The sequence below is a fragment of the Myiozetetes cayanensis genome, unplaced genomic scaffold (genome assembly GCF_022539395.1).
Source record: "Myiozetetes cayanensis isolate MyiCay16 unplaced genomic scaffold, myiCay2020 scf21, whole genome shotgun sequence".
Taxonomy (NCBI): Eukaryota; Metazoa; Chordata; class Aves; order Passeriformes; family Tyrannidae; genus Myiozetetes; species Myiozetetes cayanensis.
In genome coordinates this window covers 7,733,888-7,753,450 of record NW_026087423.1, presented here as the reverse complement: position 1 = coordinate 7,753,450, position 19,563 = coordinate 7,733,888, and the positions used below count along the sequence as shown (strand labels likewise).

General features: G+C 47.2%; 1 protein-coding gene across 4 annotated transcripts in view; it reads right to left on the bottom strand.

Annotated features, from left to right (window-relative positions):
• Positions 1 to 19,563, bottom strand: part of HECTD4 (HECT domain E3 ubiquitin protein ligase 4) — a 68,372-nt gene that overhangs the window by 5,163 nt on the left and 43,646 nt on the right. For all 4 annotated transcript variants that reach the window (XM_050317977.1, XM_050317979.1, XM_050317978.1 and 1 more), the window contains exons 45-71: positions 19,270 to 19,373; positions 18,873 to 19,034; positions 18,574 to 18,722; positions 18,240 to 18,319; positions 17,957 to 18,120; positions 16,618 to 16,855; positions 16,086 to 16,222; positions 15,803 to 15,929; positions 15,091 to 15,228; positions 14,821 to 14,957; positions 14,522 to 14,682; positions 13,729 to 13,910; positions 12,190 to 12,395; positions 11,784 to 11,914; positions 11,439 to 11,644; positions 10,897 to 11,076; positions 9,288 to 10,594; positions 7,625 to 7,832; positions 6,860 to 7,083; positions 6,626 to 6,777; positions 6,180 to 6,286; positions 5,287 to 5,410; positions 4,382 to 4,572; positions 3,734 to 3,880; positions 2,581 to 2,700; positions 2,301 to 2,456; positions 754 to 857 (exon numbers count right to left, since the gene is read on the bottom strand). In XM_050317977.1, coding sequence (XP_050173934.1) covers positions 754 to 857; positions 2,301 to 2,456; positions 2,581 to 2,700; positions 3,734 to 3,880; positions 4,382 to 4,572; positions 5,287 to 5,410; positions 6,180 to 6,286; positions 6,626 to 6,777; positions 6,860 to 7,083; positions 7,625 to 7,832; positions 9,288 to 10,594; positions 10,897 to 11,076; positions 11,439 to 11,644; positions 11,784 to 11,914; positions 12,190 to 12,395; positions 13,729 to 13,910; positions 14,522 to 14,682; positions 14,821 to 14,957; positions 15,091 to 15,228; positions 15,803 to 15,929; positions 16,086 to 16,222; positions 16,618 to 16,855; positions 17,957 to 18,120; positions 18,240 to 18,319; positions 18,574 to 18,722; positions 18,873 to 19,034; positions 19,270 to 19,373 — 5,342 coding nt within the window. The remainder of the gene's footprint in view (positions 1 to 753; positions 858 to 2,300; positions 2,457 to 2,580; positions 2,701 to 3,733; positions 3,881 to 4,381; positions 4,573 to 5,286; positions 5,411 to 6,179; positions 6,287 to 6,625; positions 6,778 to 6,859; positions 7,084 to 7,624; positions 7,833 to 9,287; positions 10,595 to 10,896; positions 11,077 to 11,438; positions 11,645 to 11,783; positions 11,915 to 12,189; positions 12,396 to 13,728; positions 13,911 to 14,521; positions 14,683 to 14,820; positions 14,958 to 15,090; positions 15,229 to 15,802; positions 15,930 to 16,085; positions 16,223 to 16,617; positions 16,856 to 17,956; positions 18,121 to 18,239; positions 18,320 to 18,573; positions 18,723 to 18,872; positions 19,035 to 19,269; positions 19,374 to 19,563) is intronic.

Below are 19,563 nucleotides of genomic sequence, written 5' to 3'. Positions count from 1 at the left end.
GACTGGAACCTCAAGGATAATGTTTATTAGCTGCAGAAGGACCCGCTGAGCGTGGCAGGGAAGCTGCGTAATTTACACACTGATATCACATCATCACTTCACGATCCCATCGACACCGTATTTGTTTTGTTTGATATTTCAGTCTTTCAGTGGTGAAGTGTTTCTGAAATACAGCCTGGATTTGCAGAGCCAGGTTTGATACACAGCTGGTCTTAAGCTGAGGGAAATGACCTCTTTCCTACCTTGTGAATACTCCCAAGAAGGAAGGATCCCTCAACTACTGCGAATTCTGTGGGCCACAAGCTTTATCTTGTTTCTAAAGAACATCTACTGCACAAAATAAGACACTAAATATGCAATAAATAGCATGGATGGAGCATCTTATTCTACTGGGAAGGTGAATGACCTTCCTGGTGATTTTCCTGGAATAATACCTGGAGTTCACCAGTTTGGGGCAGAAAAACTCCATCCCAGACAACTGCACCCCATTTACTCTGAACTCCGACCAGGAGTGCTAATTCTGCTCCATTTTGCATTTTGATGACTTGGCTCCTTCTCCAAGTGCAACAGGGATTCACCAAGAGCCATTCCCAGCTCCCTCAGGACGTGGGACCTGCCTGGTAACACGTGCTGGGAGGGGCTGTTGATGTGAGGCCTCTCTCTGTCCCTCTGAACAAACGTGTTCCTCTCCTGTTCAAACCCAGCACCCCAAAAGAGAAAAACCACCCCATTTTTGGCCCTGAGATCTCACACCTTGTTCTTATTGACGGCAGAGCTGGGGCACAGCAGGAGCAGGGAGAGCGAGGAGCTCTGCAGCTCTTTGCACACCTGCCAGAGGAAGTGACGGAAAGATCCACCTGGGAAGGAGACAGGGAAAACAAGGAAAATATTGGTTTGTTTCCTGTTGAATTCCTGAGTGCTGCTTTGTCTTGCAGCACTCTGAGAGCAGCAGAACTGTCTGTCCCACCAGCTGGCCTGCACATGGGATTTGCTGCTGGATTAGGAGATGGACGGTGCTGTGCTATGACAATGGAGTGTTTGTACAGGCAGGAGCAGGGAGGTGATGCAGAGACCAGCACAGGATGCTGAGCCACGTGAGGTAACATTTCTGTCCTCACAGTTACTGCCAGTAACCACCAGAGACCTCCAAAAGAGAAGAATTCCCCTGGGAGACGGCACCAAGGAGCCCCTGGCTCAGCTAATGGGTGCACACTCATGGGAATGTTCCCTTCCACATTAGACAGGAGTTGATGAGATGAGAGGTGTGTTTTGGGCTCTCTGGCTCCGTATTCCCCCACACATCTCCAACAAGGACCACAACAATCAGCACAGAACACATGAATTTGGATAGCAGTGATTGATTTGCTGCTTTAACCATGGCTGACACCTGCCTGGATACCCCATCAGATGTATTCAACAGCTCTGCAAAGCTGCATTTCCTCATATCGTGTTTAAACCAGTCTCTTCCTGAAAATACAGACTATGCCAGCAGGATAACAGTCAGCTTTGTCAGGAATTTGAACTGAATGTTGTCTAGTTTAAATTCATAGGTGTTGCTTCAGTGCAATTTGGTTTAATAAGAATTGTATCATTAAATCCCATCATTACGCAAATAGAAAAATAACTAATCATGTGGTGGATTATAGATCCCATTTCACAAATTCCATCCTCTTGCAACAATTCTGTGCAATACAGAGATGGTGCTGGGGAGAGAGAAAAGAGGCACTGGGCTAATCTGAATCTGGGTAAAATGAAGAAGTCTGAACCCTTTAGGAAGAAGCCTGAAATCTGACTTGATTTCAGTTTGGCTGCATCTGTGATGGGGAGGGATAAGAAGGCAGACAAATACAGAGAGGAGAAAGGAATGGCAGGAACTACAAATCTGATCAGTAAGCAAGAAAATATCCTACTGAAAACACTCTAACCATTGTTTAGGGAAAAATATACCTGTATGCTCCAAATAAACAAAGAAATCCCCATGAGAGTATCTGCCATGAGGGGCAAACTGAATCCTTCATTTTCACCCTGAGGTACTCGGAATTTCCTGGGGTCAGGTGTGTCAGTGGGAGTGGCCTCTGGGAGGCCCATCTCTGAACAGTAAATGCCATTTGCTACTTCCCTCTGTACACACACAGAGCCTGCAGAGCACCCGAGGAGCCAAATGCCAGAGGGGATCCCGTTCTCTCCACCTGCAGGGCTGGGAACACTCCAAAGGGAATGCTGCTCCCTGGAGCTCCACGAGCACGTTGTGGTGAAACCCCGGGCTCTGCCTGCTCCTGGTGAGTGTCACCCCCACTTACTGGTGCCATGGACCTCCTCCCCGGTGAAGCGGATGTTGAAGGCGTAGGTGGGGTCCCCCCCGCTGGCCAGTTTGACGCAGAGCTGGGAGGAGGGGACGCAGCCCAGCTGCCGGGCCGCCTGGCAGAAGTAGGAGTTCTCCGAGGAACGGATCTCCCCTGGGAAAACACACGGGGAAGTGAAACCCCCACGCTCAGAGCCTTTGCATTCGTCAGCACCCGAGTTCAAGGATAGCAGAGCTGACTCGTAACGGGTTTTGGAAAGGATCAACGCTTCCCGTACCTCCCACGATTTCCAGGGGATCCAGGGTGATTTCCGGGGCCGCGTGGTCGGCGGTTCTTTGGACGGTGGCGTTGAGCACCCTGTTCATGACAGTGACTTTCGTGTCGTAGAAGATCAAACCTGAGGAAACAAACACATTGCAGTAGAGTTAATTCATCCCTCTATGATCTTCTTTTCTGAAATTCTCCAGTGGGCAATGGTATAACAATAATTTCCCCTTCATTAGGTAGGTAAGACATGGCTAATCCACACTCCTTCCAAAAAGCATTCCACAGATTCCCAGAACGGTTTGGGTTGGAAGGGACCTCAAAGCTCATCCAGTTCCAGCCCCTTCCATGGGCAGGGACATCTGCCACTAGACCAGGCTGCTCCAAGCCCTGTCCAACTTAGCCTATTTGTTACTCATGTTTTCTGGAATAAGTGCACCGGGATAGGACACCGATGAACACAATTCCAATGTTCTATAAATAGGTCCCAGCAACTCCACCACCACCTCTGTAAATAGAAACACTTTGCCAAACAGTTGTCAGACATCTGGGATGTCTTGACAGTAAAGCTACAGGCAAGAAAACACGATAAAAAATAGGGCTGTAACAGTGCCCCAAAAATATATTTAATTTCTCTATGAAGAGAAACCTCTGAATGTTCCTCTCTTCCCCATAGTGGTTTACAAGGTGTTTTCCAGCTGGGCCAATACAAAAACCTCTTCAACACACTGACACCTCTGGGGAATTCTGTATCATCTTCTTCAGAAGACAAATTCAGGAAGTGTAATGACCTAAACCGTGGGTGTGCTTGTTGTCTAGTGAAGGCTGCAAAAATCACTTTAAATGCTGATGCACGAGCAAGTACTTTCTTCATCTCACTAATTCTACAACTTCAATGACAAACTCCTGGAACTTCCACCTGATCTGCTGCTTGCTGATAACAATTTTAATTTATGGATGCTGCCAAGAAGATGAAGGAACACTGAAGACCACCCACAGACAGAACATGGGCCAACTCCCTCTGTGATCAAGGGGCACGATGTCTAACAACTTAATTGCAACAATAAGTTGCAAATTAAGTTTAAAAATCGAACAGAGCAAACTGTCCCCCTGCAGTGCCCCGGGTTGATGCCGTGTTGATGCCCCTCCCAGCCCTGCCCAGCCACCTTTGGCCTCCTGCAGCAGGGCAGCGATGCTGTTCCCGTACATGTCCGTCTGGCGCAGCTCCACCAGCGGCAGGAAGAAGGTCTCCAGCGTGGTGTTGAGGGACTGCAGCAGAGCGAAGCGCAGGCGCAGGCTCTCCACGGGGACATCTGCGGGGAACAGCCAGCCAAGGAATGAGAGAGATCCCACACCTACTGCAAAGGTTTGGTCCAGGAGCCACACAGGCTCCGTCTAAAGCAAAACCATCCGTGATGTTCCCTCCCGGATCCCTCTGGGTGTCCGATCCAGGAGCTTTCACCATCACTCAATATGAATTCTGTGGAGAGCCTCTCAGAGGAACTCAGTGCTTAGAACAGGATTTAGGTGACTCAAGTCTGCCTAGTCCAGAATGGAAATCCTTCCTTATACTGGGAAGGCAAACTCACCAGGTATTCCCTGCTCCAGCCCGAGCAGGAATTCTGCTTGGAGAGCAGGGAGCAGTTACAGTGCATTCCTAACTTTACCCAAGCACGCCCAAGGAGTAGAAGACCCAGCCTCAGTGTCCCCTCATCCCACCAAAGCTCCAAAGGGATGTCCCCACCCCTGGGGACAGCCGGGTGGTTCAGGAGCATTTCCACTGGAAAAGCTCTATGCAAACAATCCATACATACTCAACAGACAGGCAATCCTGGGATCTGCTGCATCAGCTGGATCCAGATACACCTCGTGGGGGTGGAGCCGTGCTGGAGTGATGGCCAGGTGACGGCACAGCCTGTTGATGTACTGGACAAGGGCCACATCCATCTCCAGGGTCCACTTACGGGACGCTTTCTGGGCGTGTCTGGCATCGATGCAGGCACACCTGGAGGTGAGAGGTGTAAAACCTGGTCACCCCAAGCCCTACACTGCTCAGTTGTAGGAACTACTTGGAATTGAGCTCTTCTGTCCTCTGAAGCAGAGCTGTTTCACTACAGAAATTCCAGTCTGAGGACAAGAACTGATTTATCCCCCCACTTTCCCTCACTGTTATTAAATAATTAGGAAAAAAGGAATGGCCTATTAAGCTCACTTAGTGCACTATCTCCTCTGCAGAAGATATGGGGAAAGGAGATGTAGCAATTAGCTTGTGGCCTGACACAGAGAGATAAGGAGAATTCATTTAAGGGATTTTATTCCTGTAAAGATTAGGAAATTAACTGTTCCCTCTTCTACATAATTTCTGACCCAGTAAGGACCCTGTCAGTTAAACAATTACCAAGTGCACTGGTTGTGGAAAAAATCAGAGACAGATGGAGCTACAATTCTCATTCTGATAATTTAGTATCCAGTTTGGAAGCTCTAAAGGACACTGGCATCTGATTTTCTTGACTGTGCTACAAGAAGTCAGGAACCTGCATTTGGACAGCACAGGGACTCCTTCAAAGCATGTTTTGAGAAAATAACCCCTTTTCTCTACAGGCCTTGCAAGCCAGGGATGGAATTTGGAGTGTTTGGAGCAGGAACACTTGGGATCAAGATGATTAAAGTGAGCACAATGACTCAGTATCACATTTACAAAAAGGTGTGCCGAGTTTACCTTTCAAAGTGCAGGTCATAGCCACAGGAGAGGATGGCTCTCCACACACTGCGGATGTCCTGCTTGGAGCGATCCACCACGAATCTGTGGAACCCATCCAGGGTCAGATACTTCTCCTCAGGAACTGACAGCAAAGATAAGACCAGCAAATAGTTAAGGACTTGCCCTGAAGTTTACACCCCACACAGGACAAGGGGATGGTGCCTCCTCCAGCTTTGGGCTCTCCTATCCCAACATGGATTGTTCCAACCATCACACTGTCAGGTCCAGCCTCATCCTGTTTATGGCACTTGTTCCCTCCTCTGAAGGACACAAGTCACTCCCTACCCTCTGGAACAGCTCCATCTAACCAGGTATCGAGGATCCACACTTGGCTGAATGCTCACATTCCCAGTTCTGAGCTAACCTGGCACTTCCTACAGGGAAGAGCAGAGTCCAAGCTCATGTTCTGTTCACTCTTCCACCTGACTAAAGAAAAATTCCAAGCATAACCCCTGTCAGGGCATGGCTGTGCTGTCTCCCCCATGGATGCCCTTAGAAGGTGTCTGGATCTTCCCTTTCATCCACTTTCCCTTCTGTAACTTAAGAATTTCCAATATAAATTGAGAAATACAATTTAAACCCACCATGAGTTCAAGCCCATGATATCCCAACTTCCCACTACAAAAACCCCTGGAGACCACACCTCTGAGGAAGTTCTCTACTCAATGTATTTAAACACAAGCCCAGATTTAGAGATACAAATAAAACCAGCATTTTAAATCACTATTTAAAAAACATTAAGTCAGCCTTGTTAAAACCAACCCAAATCTACCATGGTGTCCCATAAATGTCAATAAATAGGGTGGTTTTTTCTATATGTAAAAGTATAAAAAATTCTCTCCAGCTCCCACCTTCCTGTTTCTTTGTGGGAGACTTCTCGGGGTCCTTCTCTTCAGGTTTGCTCTTCTCAGGAGATTTTGGTTTCACAGTAGGTTTCTTCTCACTTAAGGCTGTTCGGCTGAGGGACAAAGTGAATATCAGGATCCAAGTTTTCTTTCATCTCTTCACAGAATCCCACAATGGTTTGTGCTGAGAGGGACCTTAAAGCCCACCTGATTTCATCCCCTGCCATGGGCACCTTCCACTAGACCAGGGTGCTCCAAGCCCTGTCCAACCTGTGCCTTGACTCAAGGGTTCAAAACCCAAAACATTCCTTGAAGGTTTTTTATAATAAAGTTGCCTTTCCCTCTTCCAATCCACAGAAATACAGAGGGAGAGGGAATTAAAAAAAAAACTAAAAATCTGTATTCTTATAGAGAAATCAACTGACAAGTACCAAAGGGTTGAGGACACCAACCTGACACTGTTGAGCATGGACTTCTCCTTGGTGGGGGGTTTGGTGACCGGGCGCTTGGTGCTCACCACCTTCACCGGGTGCTGCTCCTTGCCCGCCTTGTTGTACTTGCTCTTGTCAAATTTGGGCTTGGGCACCCCGTACTTCCTTAAAATCTTCCAACACAGAGAGGGAACGATTACCCAGCGCTCTCAAGAGGCACGAAAAGAGGTTGCAAAGAAGCTTTCAAAGCCCTACCTGGGTGAGCTGGTCCTCGAGCACCTTCTTGGGAGGGCGGACGTTGGTGAAGAAGACGTGCAGGAGGTTCCCCGGAGTCTGGGAGTTGATCTGCTCCTTGCTGAGGTAGATGTCAGACACCTTGATGGGCTTGGCTGGGGTCAGGCTCAGCATTTGCTCAGAATGGACACAGCTTTTAAAGATTTCTGTGAGGACTTCTCGAGCGCCTGGGACCAATTTCTCACCTGATTATAAAAAAAAAAATCAGCGATATGGTATAAAATACCCTGACAACTCTATAGGATTTGCAAGGAGAAAATATATTTTGCATTCAAATGTTCTATCACACGGCACTTTGACATAGAAAATCACTTTTGTAAGGGAAAAAGAATAATTCTGTTGTAAGGAAAAAAAATCACTTTTGTAAAGAAAAAAATCACTTTTGTAAGGAAAAACCTGACCCTTCTGCATCCATTTATGACAGAGAACTAACTGAATGCTTTCTCCTGTTTTGGCCATGTACTATAATTATTATTTGAGTGGAAATGGAAAAAGTAAGACTATTTATGATGCCAGTAGAAAAATTATGTGGTGTAGACAGACACCAGCATTTATCAGCTAAACTAAAGTCAACTGAACTTGCTGCTGGAAGGAGGAAATTTGCTGTGAAACTCCTCCCTGTCACCCCCCAATTAGTGAGTCCCACCAAGCCGAGGAGGAATCTGAGCCCTGTATCCCAAAAAACCGCAACACAAGTGAGGCATTTGCCACTGTGAAACCACGTACCTTTTATTGACTTGTCATTGAAATAATCTTCTAGTGCTGGGCTCCCTTGGGTGTCAAATAAACTCTGGTTTACAGTAGAAACAGTTAAAATCTCCTCAGTTGACATCTCCATCAGCTCATCTTCACCATCCAGGCTGGACAGGCCAATGAGGTCACTGCTGTTGAACAGGCTGGCTCGGATTTTCTCTATTTTAGCTCTTGACCTTATCTGTAAAATTGTGAAATGAGTTACCAGGAACCCTGGGAACACAAATGAACCTCCATTTAGATGGATTTGGGTTTTAAGCTTTCTCCCTCTCCCCTACAGATAAGCACTATTGCTGCTCTTCCAACTCTTCTACATCAATCATTTGATATCAAAATTCAGGTTCAGCCCAGAAAACATCACTTAAAGAGTGCTGGGAGTTAAAGAGACACAGCTCTGAACCAGCCATTCCAAGTCTTAGTCTGGAGACAGCCCTTGGAAACATCAAGAAGCAGAAAGTGTCAGACAGGTAACCTGTCATTATTTAGAACCCTCCAGTCCTTGCTTCAATTCTCCACTCAGAAAAGTCTTAATTAGCACAGGGCTTGAAGCCTCAGCTGCACAGATTGGGAAGAGAAACAGTAACTTCCTTATATTCCCAAAATAACAGCACTGCCAGAGCAGCTCCAGACTGGGAGTGGTTTCCATGTGAACACTGGCAGCTTTCTGGACACACTTCATGGGTTATTTCAACCCTGGGGGCTTCATGTAAATTAACAGCTCAAGAATAGCAAGAGTTTCCATCTGAACAGGCTGATTTCCTTCCAAAAGGGAAACTGATACAATCCCAGACTACACAAAAACATCTCTCCCTTCCCAGGCCATCAGGAATTGCTGTGCTTTTGGGAAGCTCCTGGTAAATCTGCAGCTGCTGGTGTAAGGACAGAGAAGGTTCTCGTGCAGAGCTGAACACCTGCAGTGATCCAGCACCGATGGCAACCACCCACAATCCTTTTAAAGTTCATTTGCAGCCAGACATCAACAAAATTTATCATCTCTCCTCAAGCAGCTTTATAGAGGAATCCATAGGTGGTTCAGAATCTGTGAAAATGTGCTCATTAAACATTAAATAATTGCCTTGTGGGTCAAACCAAAAGGACGTGAATCTCTAAATCACTCTCAGCAGTTGCCAGTAGCAAGTCTTTGACACGAAAGAGGAAATGAATAAAACTTCCCCTTTACATATTCTCCCAGCCTCCTGAAACCAGCAGTTTAAAGATTTCCCAAGCTGAAAGCTGCACTGGCTGCTGAGTTTAACAACCACCAAAGTGCACATCCTCCAGGAATTTTACTCCCTTAGGAATTTATTTACACTCTTGGCTTCAGCAACACCTCGTGATAATGAGCTCTGCAAGAACACACAAGAGTTCTTCCCTCCTTCTGCTCTAAAATTGCTGCTTGGTAACCCCACTGCTTGGTCCCCTCCGTCCTCTGAGAGACACTGAATGTTTCTGACACTGTAGATGGTAGGAAGTCAGTGGAGAAGGAAATTCCATGTTCCTCATCCACCCTGTCCAAGCTGAGAACTCCCAGTCTCCCCGGCCCTTTGACACACACTTATCCTGCCCCCAGAAAGCAGTTCCTAGAGTCAGATCCCATTGTCCCAGAACCCCCTGGCCCCAGAGGCCCCTCTCCTACCTCCACCACAGCAAAGCCCTTGATGGGCCGTGAGAGCAGGGGCTGGTTGTCCAGGGACGTGACCGTGTACATGGAGCCCACGTCCGACACCGACGCCGTTTCCACGTTGTCGAGGGGCTCCCCGAGGCTGCCCAGGCTGCCCAGGCTCCCAGTGCTGCAGTGGGACAGATCCAGACTCTCCTGGCTGGAAACGACGTGCGGCTGTTCCAGCAGTCCAGGTGGGATGGCCAGTTCCAGTCCCGCTTGGAACTGGTCCACGGAGATGTCGCTGACGGTGCGGGAGATGCCCTGGGAGCTGCAGAGGGAAGCCTGGCTGGTGGATGCCGAGGCGCTGACGCTCATGGCGGGGGTGACGCTGCTGGAGCTGCTGATGTCCAGACTGTCCGCGCTGCTGGAGACGGTCGGTTTCTCCAGTTCAGTTCTGCATTCGCCTCCTTCCGCTTTGTCCTTGATTTTTTTGGGATCCTCTTCCTGCAGAGGGATGTAGATCTCATCTTTGAAGACCCCCCCGTGGGCGTTGCAGGCCTTTCTGATGGCGCTCCTGACCGTGCCCTCCTCCAGGTGGGTGGGGATCCCCGAGATGACGAGCAGGCGGCTGTGGGCCGTGGGCCCCACCAGGGCCTGGCAGGCGTCTGCCACCGCGTCGTTTGTCACCCCCAGCCCCTGGGGGTCCTTCCTGGTCAGGTGTCTGAGGATTATGAGCAGAGTCAGCGCTCTGTGGAACCACAGCATGTCCTCGGGTTTGCTCCCTCCGATGCTGAGGAGCGTGGCGTCCGTCTCTGCCGCTCTGGACGAAGCCCTTTTCCCCGAGGACGACGTCTTTTCCCGCTTCATTTTGACCTTCTTCCGCTTCGACAGCAAGCTTGGGCTCTGGGGTGTCTGTCCCGGAGAGGATGAAGATGAGGATGAAGAGTCACTAAGATTGGGGGCACTTGTGGATGATATCACATTGGCCGTGACGCTCATGTTGATGGGCAAGGTTACTTCTGCCACAGCCAGGCAAACTTCCATCAGGGCGTGGAAGTACGTGGAGAACCTTCCCTGGTCGGCTGCTCCAACCCCAGAACCAGCACAGGCATTCCCTGACACCCAGTTCTGGGTTTCCTCATCGTACAGCTTGTGAAGCTCTGACTGCAGGGCCATCAGCATGGCCAGGCAGGGGTTGAGCTGCAGGGCAATGGAGGATGACAATCCTGCCGGATTCTTCTTCTGCTCCAGGTTGTGGATTTTGCGAAGCAGCTCGGCCAGGAGGTGAAAGATCAGTTCCTTCACACACGCTGCCATGTCAGTGGTCCAGAGGAAGTTCCCTGGGAGAGGAAGGCAAGACACGGGGTCAGCAGCGTTTTGTGGTTTTATAACATGAGTTGCAAAAGGAACATTTAAAAAGGTACAACAAAAGCTCGTTTCAATGGGTGCCCATCTGCAGCAGGAAAGACAGGAAGGGCATTCCAAGAAGTGCAATCAACAGAAAACTTCTGGAGTTTGAAGGAAATTCCAACACAGTGGAAGAACTCAGAAAATTACAACTGTCATTTCTGTTTCCTGAACTCTCCCCCCCTGAGCCAGCACGTTGTCAGTGCTCATCACTAAAGAAATACTGGATGCTCACCTAAAAATTCCACTACTTGCAAGAGAACTGAAGCAGGAATAGTGTCCAGTTCATCTTCTGATTTTCCATCCCCATCTTCTAATTTCCAAGTTAAGAGCTGTTCTGTGAATGCCATTGCCAGGGGGAATTCCAGAGGAAGGGAATGCAAGACCAACACAGCTCCAGGAGGAGGAGACACTCCTACAAGGTCACAGACAATATTTATCATGAATCTAAGCATTGTTAAAGTCAAAGTATTAACATTTAGGATTTTTTTGAGGCTAAATTTATGTTAAGGGAGAATTTTCCCTATAGCACCTTGTAAGAAACAAATAGGAATGTTTCTCCATAACGGTAAGTTGATACAATCAATTTAAAAATCCTGCCATAACCACCAGCAAGACTGGTGACAAAACAGGAAAAGTGCTACAGAAACAAAGACAATCCTTCTAAGAATACAGTTAGAAAGGGTTTGAAACTGCGTTTAATGTCGTTGTTATTTTTTACCCAGTTTGATGGGCACCTTGTGTGTGGGGGTGATGACTGAGGGGTACAGTTCTTACCTAGTTTGATGTGCACCTTGTCAGTGGGGGTGATGACAGCCGGGTACTGGTTGGTGGTGGGGGGCGGGGTAAGGCCGGTGTTGGTGGGGGAGGCATCCCGGGGGTAACACACGGCCTCGATGAGGTTCAGCTGCCCGTTCCTCTTCACTTTGTGCCCCAGCCCATACACCAGCACCCGAGCCCAGGGGGCTTTGTAGAGGGATGAACTGAGAACAGAGCAGGAACAGCCTGGTCAGACCCCAACCAGCTTTAAAAATCCAAAGAACCAAGTAACTGCATCCTCAGGGTTCCGGGCCCAGTGACCCGTCGTTAATCTTTGCCCCTCCTGGCCCCTCAGGTACTCACTCTTTGCGGAATCCAGACTGACTTTCCTTGCAGGACACAATCACAAATGCAGCCCCAGGGAAGTTGACATCCATGTTGACTTTGGATTCTGAAATGGGGAATTCTTCAGCAGGAAACTGTTCTGGCGCTGCCTGTAACGAAACATTTCATAGGGAAGGATCCCAAAGAGCAGCAAACCATCTCCCACTTCTTTATTTCAATAAAATACAGCATTGTAAATGGGATGCAGAGTATTTGCTACTGCTTGTGCTTTTAGTGTCCACTATGATCAGGACAGGAATTTAATCCACCCAGGGAAACAACTCCATGTAAAGGACAGTATTATGGAAATCAGAATCGCACCTAAAGCAAGGGCTCCTTAGAAAGAAACCCAACACTGCTCATGAAACATGACTAAATATTTCACCTGCAAAAAGGAGCAGATCTGCTTGGTGAGGTCCAGCAGACTCTCCTCTCCTTGGTGCAGTGTCCGAGTAATGGCCACAGTGAGCCACTCCCTGATGGCCTGGGAATTGCCCTGGTAGAAGAGGTCTGTGGCAGCACAGGTCTGGGAATGGATGCAGTGTTGCAAGGACTGGGCCAGAAGGATAGAGCTTGAACTGATTGTTCCATCTGTAATAACAAGGGGGAGATCACAACTTTGGAGATCACTTGGACGTGTTAATGCAGCCTGGGACACACTCAGTGGAGAAGTTTCAAAACACGTGAAAACTCCTCCCAAAGGGCAGCAGGAGAAGGGATCCACCCAGGACTAGATGTGCAGCCCCGCCCCAGTCGGTTGTGGATGGGATGGCCCTCTAAATGCCAGCTGTGCTCTTCTCCTCCCTCAGCCCAGCCCCTGGAGGGGTCTGGCAGGGAAACACGGAGCTGTGGGATCATCCTGCCCTGGGTGAAGGTAGGAAAACTTCCATGTATTGTACAAGTACAATGAGGAAGGGTGACCAGAGCAGGAAAAGCAGCTTCATCTGTTCTCAGGGAACCAGATCACTTTGGGGCAGCTCCACGTGGGTCTCAAGCCCTGATGCCTCATGGATGTCATCCTTCAGTTAACGGAAGAAGCCAAGGAAAACCAAAGTGCAGAGCACAAAAGAGTGGGTAATTCACCAAAATGCCAGTTTGGAAACTCTGTGTGTTAGCAGGACTTGAATTAGACAAACTTTAAAGAGGAAAAACTGAATTAAAGCTTGTAAACTGGTTCTCAAAGCCATGCAAAGTAGTGCTGTACTCTGCGAGGGGATCGCTTCCAATGAGGATCTGTTAGAGGTAGCCAAGTTTCGAAGGAATTGGAGGAGGGAACAGGACTCTTTCCAATGGTAAATAATCACTTTCTATTATTAATAGCTTATATTTAGCACTTCCTACTTCCTCCTTATGCTTCAGCCACATTACACACATTTCTCTGCATGCAGAAGAGCTTTGTCACATTAATTGTCTTTGTCAACACTCACTTGAATGAGCCAAAGATTCTTTTCCATGATTCAGCACAAACATTCCCTAACCAGATCTGTGATTCCAGTAGGAAAAGGACAAACCACTTTGTGAAATGAAGAACAGTTGCATTTTGAAAACTGTGACACCCAACTGGCATTTAGTTTTAGTACCCAGGATCAGAACTTCAATAAAAGCAATCTCAATTCCTTACCAGTATCCCCCACGGATACTCCCCTCACTTCCCAATAAACAGAAGACCACAGGTGACAAAGGGACACGAGCAGGCTGAGTGGGATCCTAGTAGGGACTCTGAACTCTCTTGAACACTTTTAATTACTCTATTAGCAAGAATTTCAGTTTAGACCCCTATAATGTCAGGACTCCATTGAGACATTTCTTGAATATCATCATTATTAACCAACTAATAAAGAAGTATCAAATTAACTATATTTTTTTTGTCCCCAGAAAACCACTGTACCTCAAAAGACCTGTGATAAAAAACCAGAATGTTTACCAGGAAGAGGTGGTGCAAGAAGCTGGTTGGAGAGCAGCTGCAGGTGCTCCAGGGTGATATCCCGGATGGCAGGAATGTGGAAGAGCCGAGTAAACATGTGGGGAGATTTGGGGGCAAAAATGTTGAGCAGAGCCATCCGACAGTAGAGCTTGGCCAGGGCAGCTTCACTCCTCAACAGCTCTCTAGGGAACACAAACACCCAGACATCAGTTCTTCTCCACACTTACAGAAACAACATCCAGCAACTCGTCCCTGAATGCAGATACACCTCGTTATTGACAAGGTTCCAGCAGAGCCAAATCTTCCTTATTCACTTAAGGCAGCACTCAGCCCATTAATTCTGGGACCAAATCAGGGCACCTGGATTAGAAGTCAACTCTCCAAAGTCAGTCAAGATTTCTTAAACTCCTGGGCAGCAACTGGCTGAGGGTACAAGAAACTGAAGCTTTCAAGGGATGTACTGTTAGACCAGCACATGTAAAAACACTTGCACAGGACTGAGTGAAATCCTGTCAGCAAGACAATTATAATAAATTTTCTTTATTGCCAAAAAAACCCCCAAACCCTCAGGAAAAAAAACCAAACCAACCCAAAATCTCAGTAGCCCCATTAAAACATGAAGATTTAATGAATTTTGTCAGTTTTACTCAATAACTCCAATAAGATTCAGAAGTTTATAATGCTTAAAATAAGGCTGCAGTAGATAATTGTACAATAGGGAACGATACAGACCAAGTCAGATAATATAAATTGAGATAAAACAAGTGGCCTTGTAACTACATCTCTTTTTCACCTGTGAATTTGTATGTTGGTGTTATCCAGGGTGACCAATCCATTGGTTGCAGTCCTTCTGTATCCTGCAGGTGGCCTTTCCAGCATGTCGATGGGATACCAGTACCTCACCAGAACTCCCTCACTCCGGAGATAGGTCTCTACTTGTACCAGTTCATTCACCTGCAACACCAAACCCAGCACTGTCAATAAACACAACCATAACATTTTTATTCCTTCAAATCAGCAGTCCAAGAGTTTGTTTGCCCACTGTGTGTGCTGCTGATCCACGAAAAGCCCTCCCAGGGCACCTTCACTCACCGAATCGACATCCAGGACGACACCATGGAGACCAAACGTCTTCAGCATCCCCCGAATGGCAAACTTGGGCAAAGCTGTTCCCACAGCGCTGCTGGTGACGTTGTTGCTGTCAGGAGAGCGAGTCACCACCGTCAGGCCTGCCCAGGAAGGGACAACACAGCTTTTCAGGCACGGCGTTCTCCTCAGACTCACCGTTTGTGCAGCAGATCCCAAACATCGGAGCCCCTGAGCTTCTCTTTCCCTCCTCAGGATCCTTTTTGCTGCCCTCACCTTTCCTGACTTTATCAATGGTGAATTTGTTGGCCTCGTCTTTGATGTCCTCGATGGTGGGAAGGTACAGGTCTCTTGGGATGCCCCCGTTTTCCTCATAGAGGAATTCCACAGTTTGCCGGGCTATGTCGACCATTCCTGGCAGAGAGAAGGGAGTGCAAGTTATTTTCCCCAGACACTTGAATTTAATTCTTATTCTCATCAAGATCCCAGGCAGGTATCTAATTACTTAAATATTCTTTCATTCAGGCTGATAGGCAGAAATTGGAGCTTTCCTGAAAAACTGGAGCTTTTCCTGAGCTTCTCATCAGGGCTCAGAATTCCCACCTCACTCTTACTGTGACTTTCCCACAAACAGGTTGTCCTGCCAGACCTGTATCCATTTAAAACTCTCCCCTTGTTACTGTGTTTCTCAAAAGCTTTGCCTTGATATTGTTACAGACAGAAAAGGCTTGTAGGTAATTTCTTCCTCAACTTTTATTCCAAAGTATTCCTGTGCCCACACTTCTACAGTAACTTCCCCTTTTTAAATAGTTCAATTTAAGTAAAAGTGTTGAAGAGAAATCATGAGCCCCAAACCAAATTCTGAGCACTGCAGGGAAACAACAAGTGATTTTTTTTAGATTTAAATTTTCCAGCTCTGAACACAGTAAAACATGAAAGAAACACAGGTTTTATCTCTTCCTGCACATAGAAATAAATACAGCCATACCTAACTGGAGAGCTCCTTTAATCTGATCCAGCCCAGATTTCCTCTCAGCCTCATTACGGAACCTTCTTCGAATTGTAGGGAAAACTTTCGTTTCCCAGGCTTTAACCAACAGGGCATAGTGGTCCTCCTACAAAGAGAGGAACAGCAAGAAGAGGGAAGTTAACAGCAGCTATATTTTCATTAGAGAAGCAGGAAAATTTTGTGTGGCAAAATAAAATTTTGAATTCCTATCTGTGTTTTCAGTCGATAAATTACAGGAGGCAGAGTTTGCCACGTTCCTCACCCGAGGAATATCATCGTCGTCATCATCATCACTTTCATCATCTGCAATAGGAGGGGGGTGAGGATCAGGACCTGAGGTGATGAAGTTCTCGTAGCTCAGTTCCATTTTATAGTGGCAAGACGTGTCACTGTCATATTCTGCAAAACACACGTGGAGATAACGAGATCAGAATGCACGCAAAAATATTCCATGAAATTTGAGATACACAGCATTCCATGCTCTCCAATCAGTCAGGGGGAATGTAATGCCTTTTGACACAGCATAACCAATTGGCTGATCCAACCGACTGTAACATCCTATTGTATTCCCAGCCCTAATGAGATCATTTCTCATTGTAGCTCCGTTAATTAAGGATAATTTGCACATCCATACAGAGGAAGACCAAAGAAGAATTTTTTAATTGCCTTGTCTAAAATCAAGATAAGCCCAGATTCGACAGCGCTTAGAGAGGCGGTACCAGACTGGGCTTAAATCCCATTTAATTGCTCGTAATTTCCGCCCAAAGAGATTTAAACACGAATTATCCCGTTACGTTGCTGGGCCGTGGCCACGGCTGCGATCCTGCAGGGGGGCCCGTGGGTGCCGGGGTCGGAGGCGATGCTGGTGCCGGCGTCATTGTCACTGTCGGAGGCCATGGCGAAGGGCAGGGCCTCGAAGTTGGCGCTGATCTCCTCGGCCAGGTCGATGCACAGGTCGGCGGCGTTGCGGTGGGCCTGGCCCTCGGCAAAGGCGAACTGCCGGGAGCCGAAGTTAGCCCGGACCTTGGTGTTCTGTGAGGACAGGCACAGCAAAGCACTGGGGGTTGGTTTGTAGCCACAAAACCTTTATGATGCAGCTCACTAGCACTGCTTGCTAAGCACGTTCGTGTCAAGACTCCTCAAAATGCAGGTTATTGTTTGTCGAGGAGAATGAGGTAAAGGGTATTTCTATCTGTGAAAATGTACTGAGGGAGAGACATAACAGCTGACAGCCAGTCACAGCTGCTCAGGAGCCTTGAAACCATTCCAGAAGGCTGATACTGGATCAAAGGAGATGAGGAAGTGGAAGAAAGGATGAAGGAAAGGACCTTTTGGACTCAAATTTGAAAGGTTTGTCAGGGGTGTGGTGAGGGCGGTGCTGGGGACGGGGCAGTTTTGGAAGAGGGTGTCACAGATGAGGTCATGTCAATTATTGTCATTGGAACCTGAATACTGTAATTAGATGGTAGCACAAACTTGTAAAGCCTATGCAACTCAGTGTGCTCAAAATCTTCCCGTGCACCTTGGTAATAAAGGAGTGCTTTTTGCCTTTAATATTCAAAGATAGTCCAGGGAATTATTTCTCTGACTTTAAGGCAACAGATTTGATCCTTCTCTTTGCTCTTTTTTTAAAAATACCTCAGCCAAAGGGATAAGCTGATCCCATCTCCCTGCCACAGGCATTCCCAGCTATCAGGGAGAGCATTAAGCTGCTCAGCACAAACTCTGAACTTGCCTTTTTTCTGCCTTCGAGCTGGGTTGCTTTGAGCTGGGGGAACAATAACAGAGGGGCTACTGGCACAGGATAACAGCGTCTCATCAGGCCAGCTGCACATTACTGGGCTAATGGGCAGAATAAAATTCAAAATCATGCCAAACTGCACCTGGGAAGGCTGATGAAATAGCTCAACCCAACTTCAGAAAGGTAAAAGTTATTTGGCTGTGGGTTTGATCCCCATATGGGCCATTCACTCAAGAGATGGACTCGATGATCCTTGTGGGGCCCTTCCAGCTCAGAATATTCTGTGATTCTGTGACTAATTTACTTTTTACAGATAGGTAAGCAGGCTCAGTATCTTATGCTTTTAATATTTCTGACAGTATATTAAACAATGTATTTCTGTTACAACTTGCCTTTTTCTGAATGTGGACAACAGGCCACATTCCACCAGAGACATCCTCCAGGTAGGGCCCGAGTCGCTGCCCACAATATGTAAAATAAACTCTGCCCTTTGCTGGCTGCCCTGGAGGAGGGGGAGTTCCTTCTGTCCTCTCCCATCCAATTCCTGCTACGTCACCTGGAGAAAAATATTAAAAAAAAGAAGGATTGAATATGGTTTTCTCATCCACTGTTTCCCTGACATTTGGAGGCTTTTCTGATTTAGCAGAGAAGTATTTTAGCTGAGTTCTCACATACCAGGAGAGAGAGTGACATCCAGTCTGACACTCTTCCACTGCAGCAGGCTGGAGCCATTGTAGTGCACTGCTCGCCCATTGCTGAGGAGCAACAAGGAGAAAAATTACCCAGAGCACTGAAACAAAGCAGGGTCCCAACCCACTGCCAGCTGTGAGAACGAAAAGGGGACTCAACTCTCCTTATTCTGCATGGATATTCTGGTCCACCATTTTAACATTTCAGTTAAGAAGTGCACGTTGCCTGCTATCTGTTCACAGTGCTCCTCCCTAATCTGCTTACGAATGTACTGAGCAACACCAGGATTTTTGGGTTTTGATGTGCATCTCCAACATACTTGTGGAAGAGACAGGTGCCCACGGGGTTTGTCCAAGCACCATCCCGTTTTTCAGCTTCTGTGGCAAATCCAAATGAAACTATTGGTCCAGTGTCATCATCTGTATCTCCGTAGGAAACTACTTCAATCTCCCAGTAAAATGATGGTGCCTTGAAATAAAAATAAGAATACTTTTAAAAAAAATAATAAGAGTACTTTTTAAAAAACATACTTATAAAACATAGGTAAAAAAGGAAATTTTTTTTTTCCTTTGTTGAATGTTGAATGACACAAACTGCTGGAGAGCTGTGAGTTCTCACCTGCACTGGAACTGGTGAGGTGGCATAGATGAAGGTGCCCCGAGGGAGCCCTCCCCCTGCACTGGGATCAGCCAGGAAGGTCACAGCTGCCAGGTGTGAGGAGAACATACATGCCCTCACTGGGGGGAACACTCTGGAGGGGCTCCACGTGATTTCTTTGGGCTGCAAACACAACAGAGCAGTTTATTTTACCAGTTACAGCTAAATCCATCCTCTGAAATCCAACCACACACTCTCTGAGATGCCACAAATGCAGCCCCATCCCCTCACTGAAATTCACATTAAATAAAGTGTTTCAATAAGAATCCAACCAGTTTAGCTCCACCAGCACAGGCAGATCCTCTGCACCCAGTGGGTTCACTCAGGGCAGAGCACTGGGAGCTGTTTCTGTGCTCACCTGCCTTCTGTCTGCCTGCAGGGGAGGAGGGGGAGGTCGGGCACAGTCCCGGTACAACATCCGTAACCTCTCACACTGCATTTCCACCACCAGCAGCCTCTCCCCTGCAACAACAAAGCACAGCAGGGCATGAGCTGCCAGCTGATTAATTACTGGAGTCCAATAATGCCATCTTAACACAGGAATAAATATGACATTTGAACTCTAAGATTTGATCAGTGTCACCTAAACAACAAAATCAGGGGTAAAGTAACTTATGCAAGTGCTTTTCTCACATTTAATTCATATTTGGTT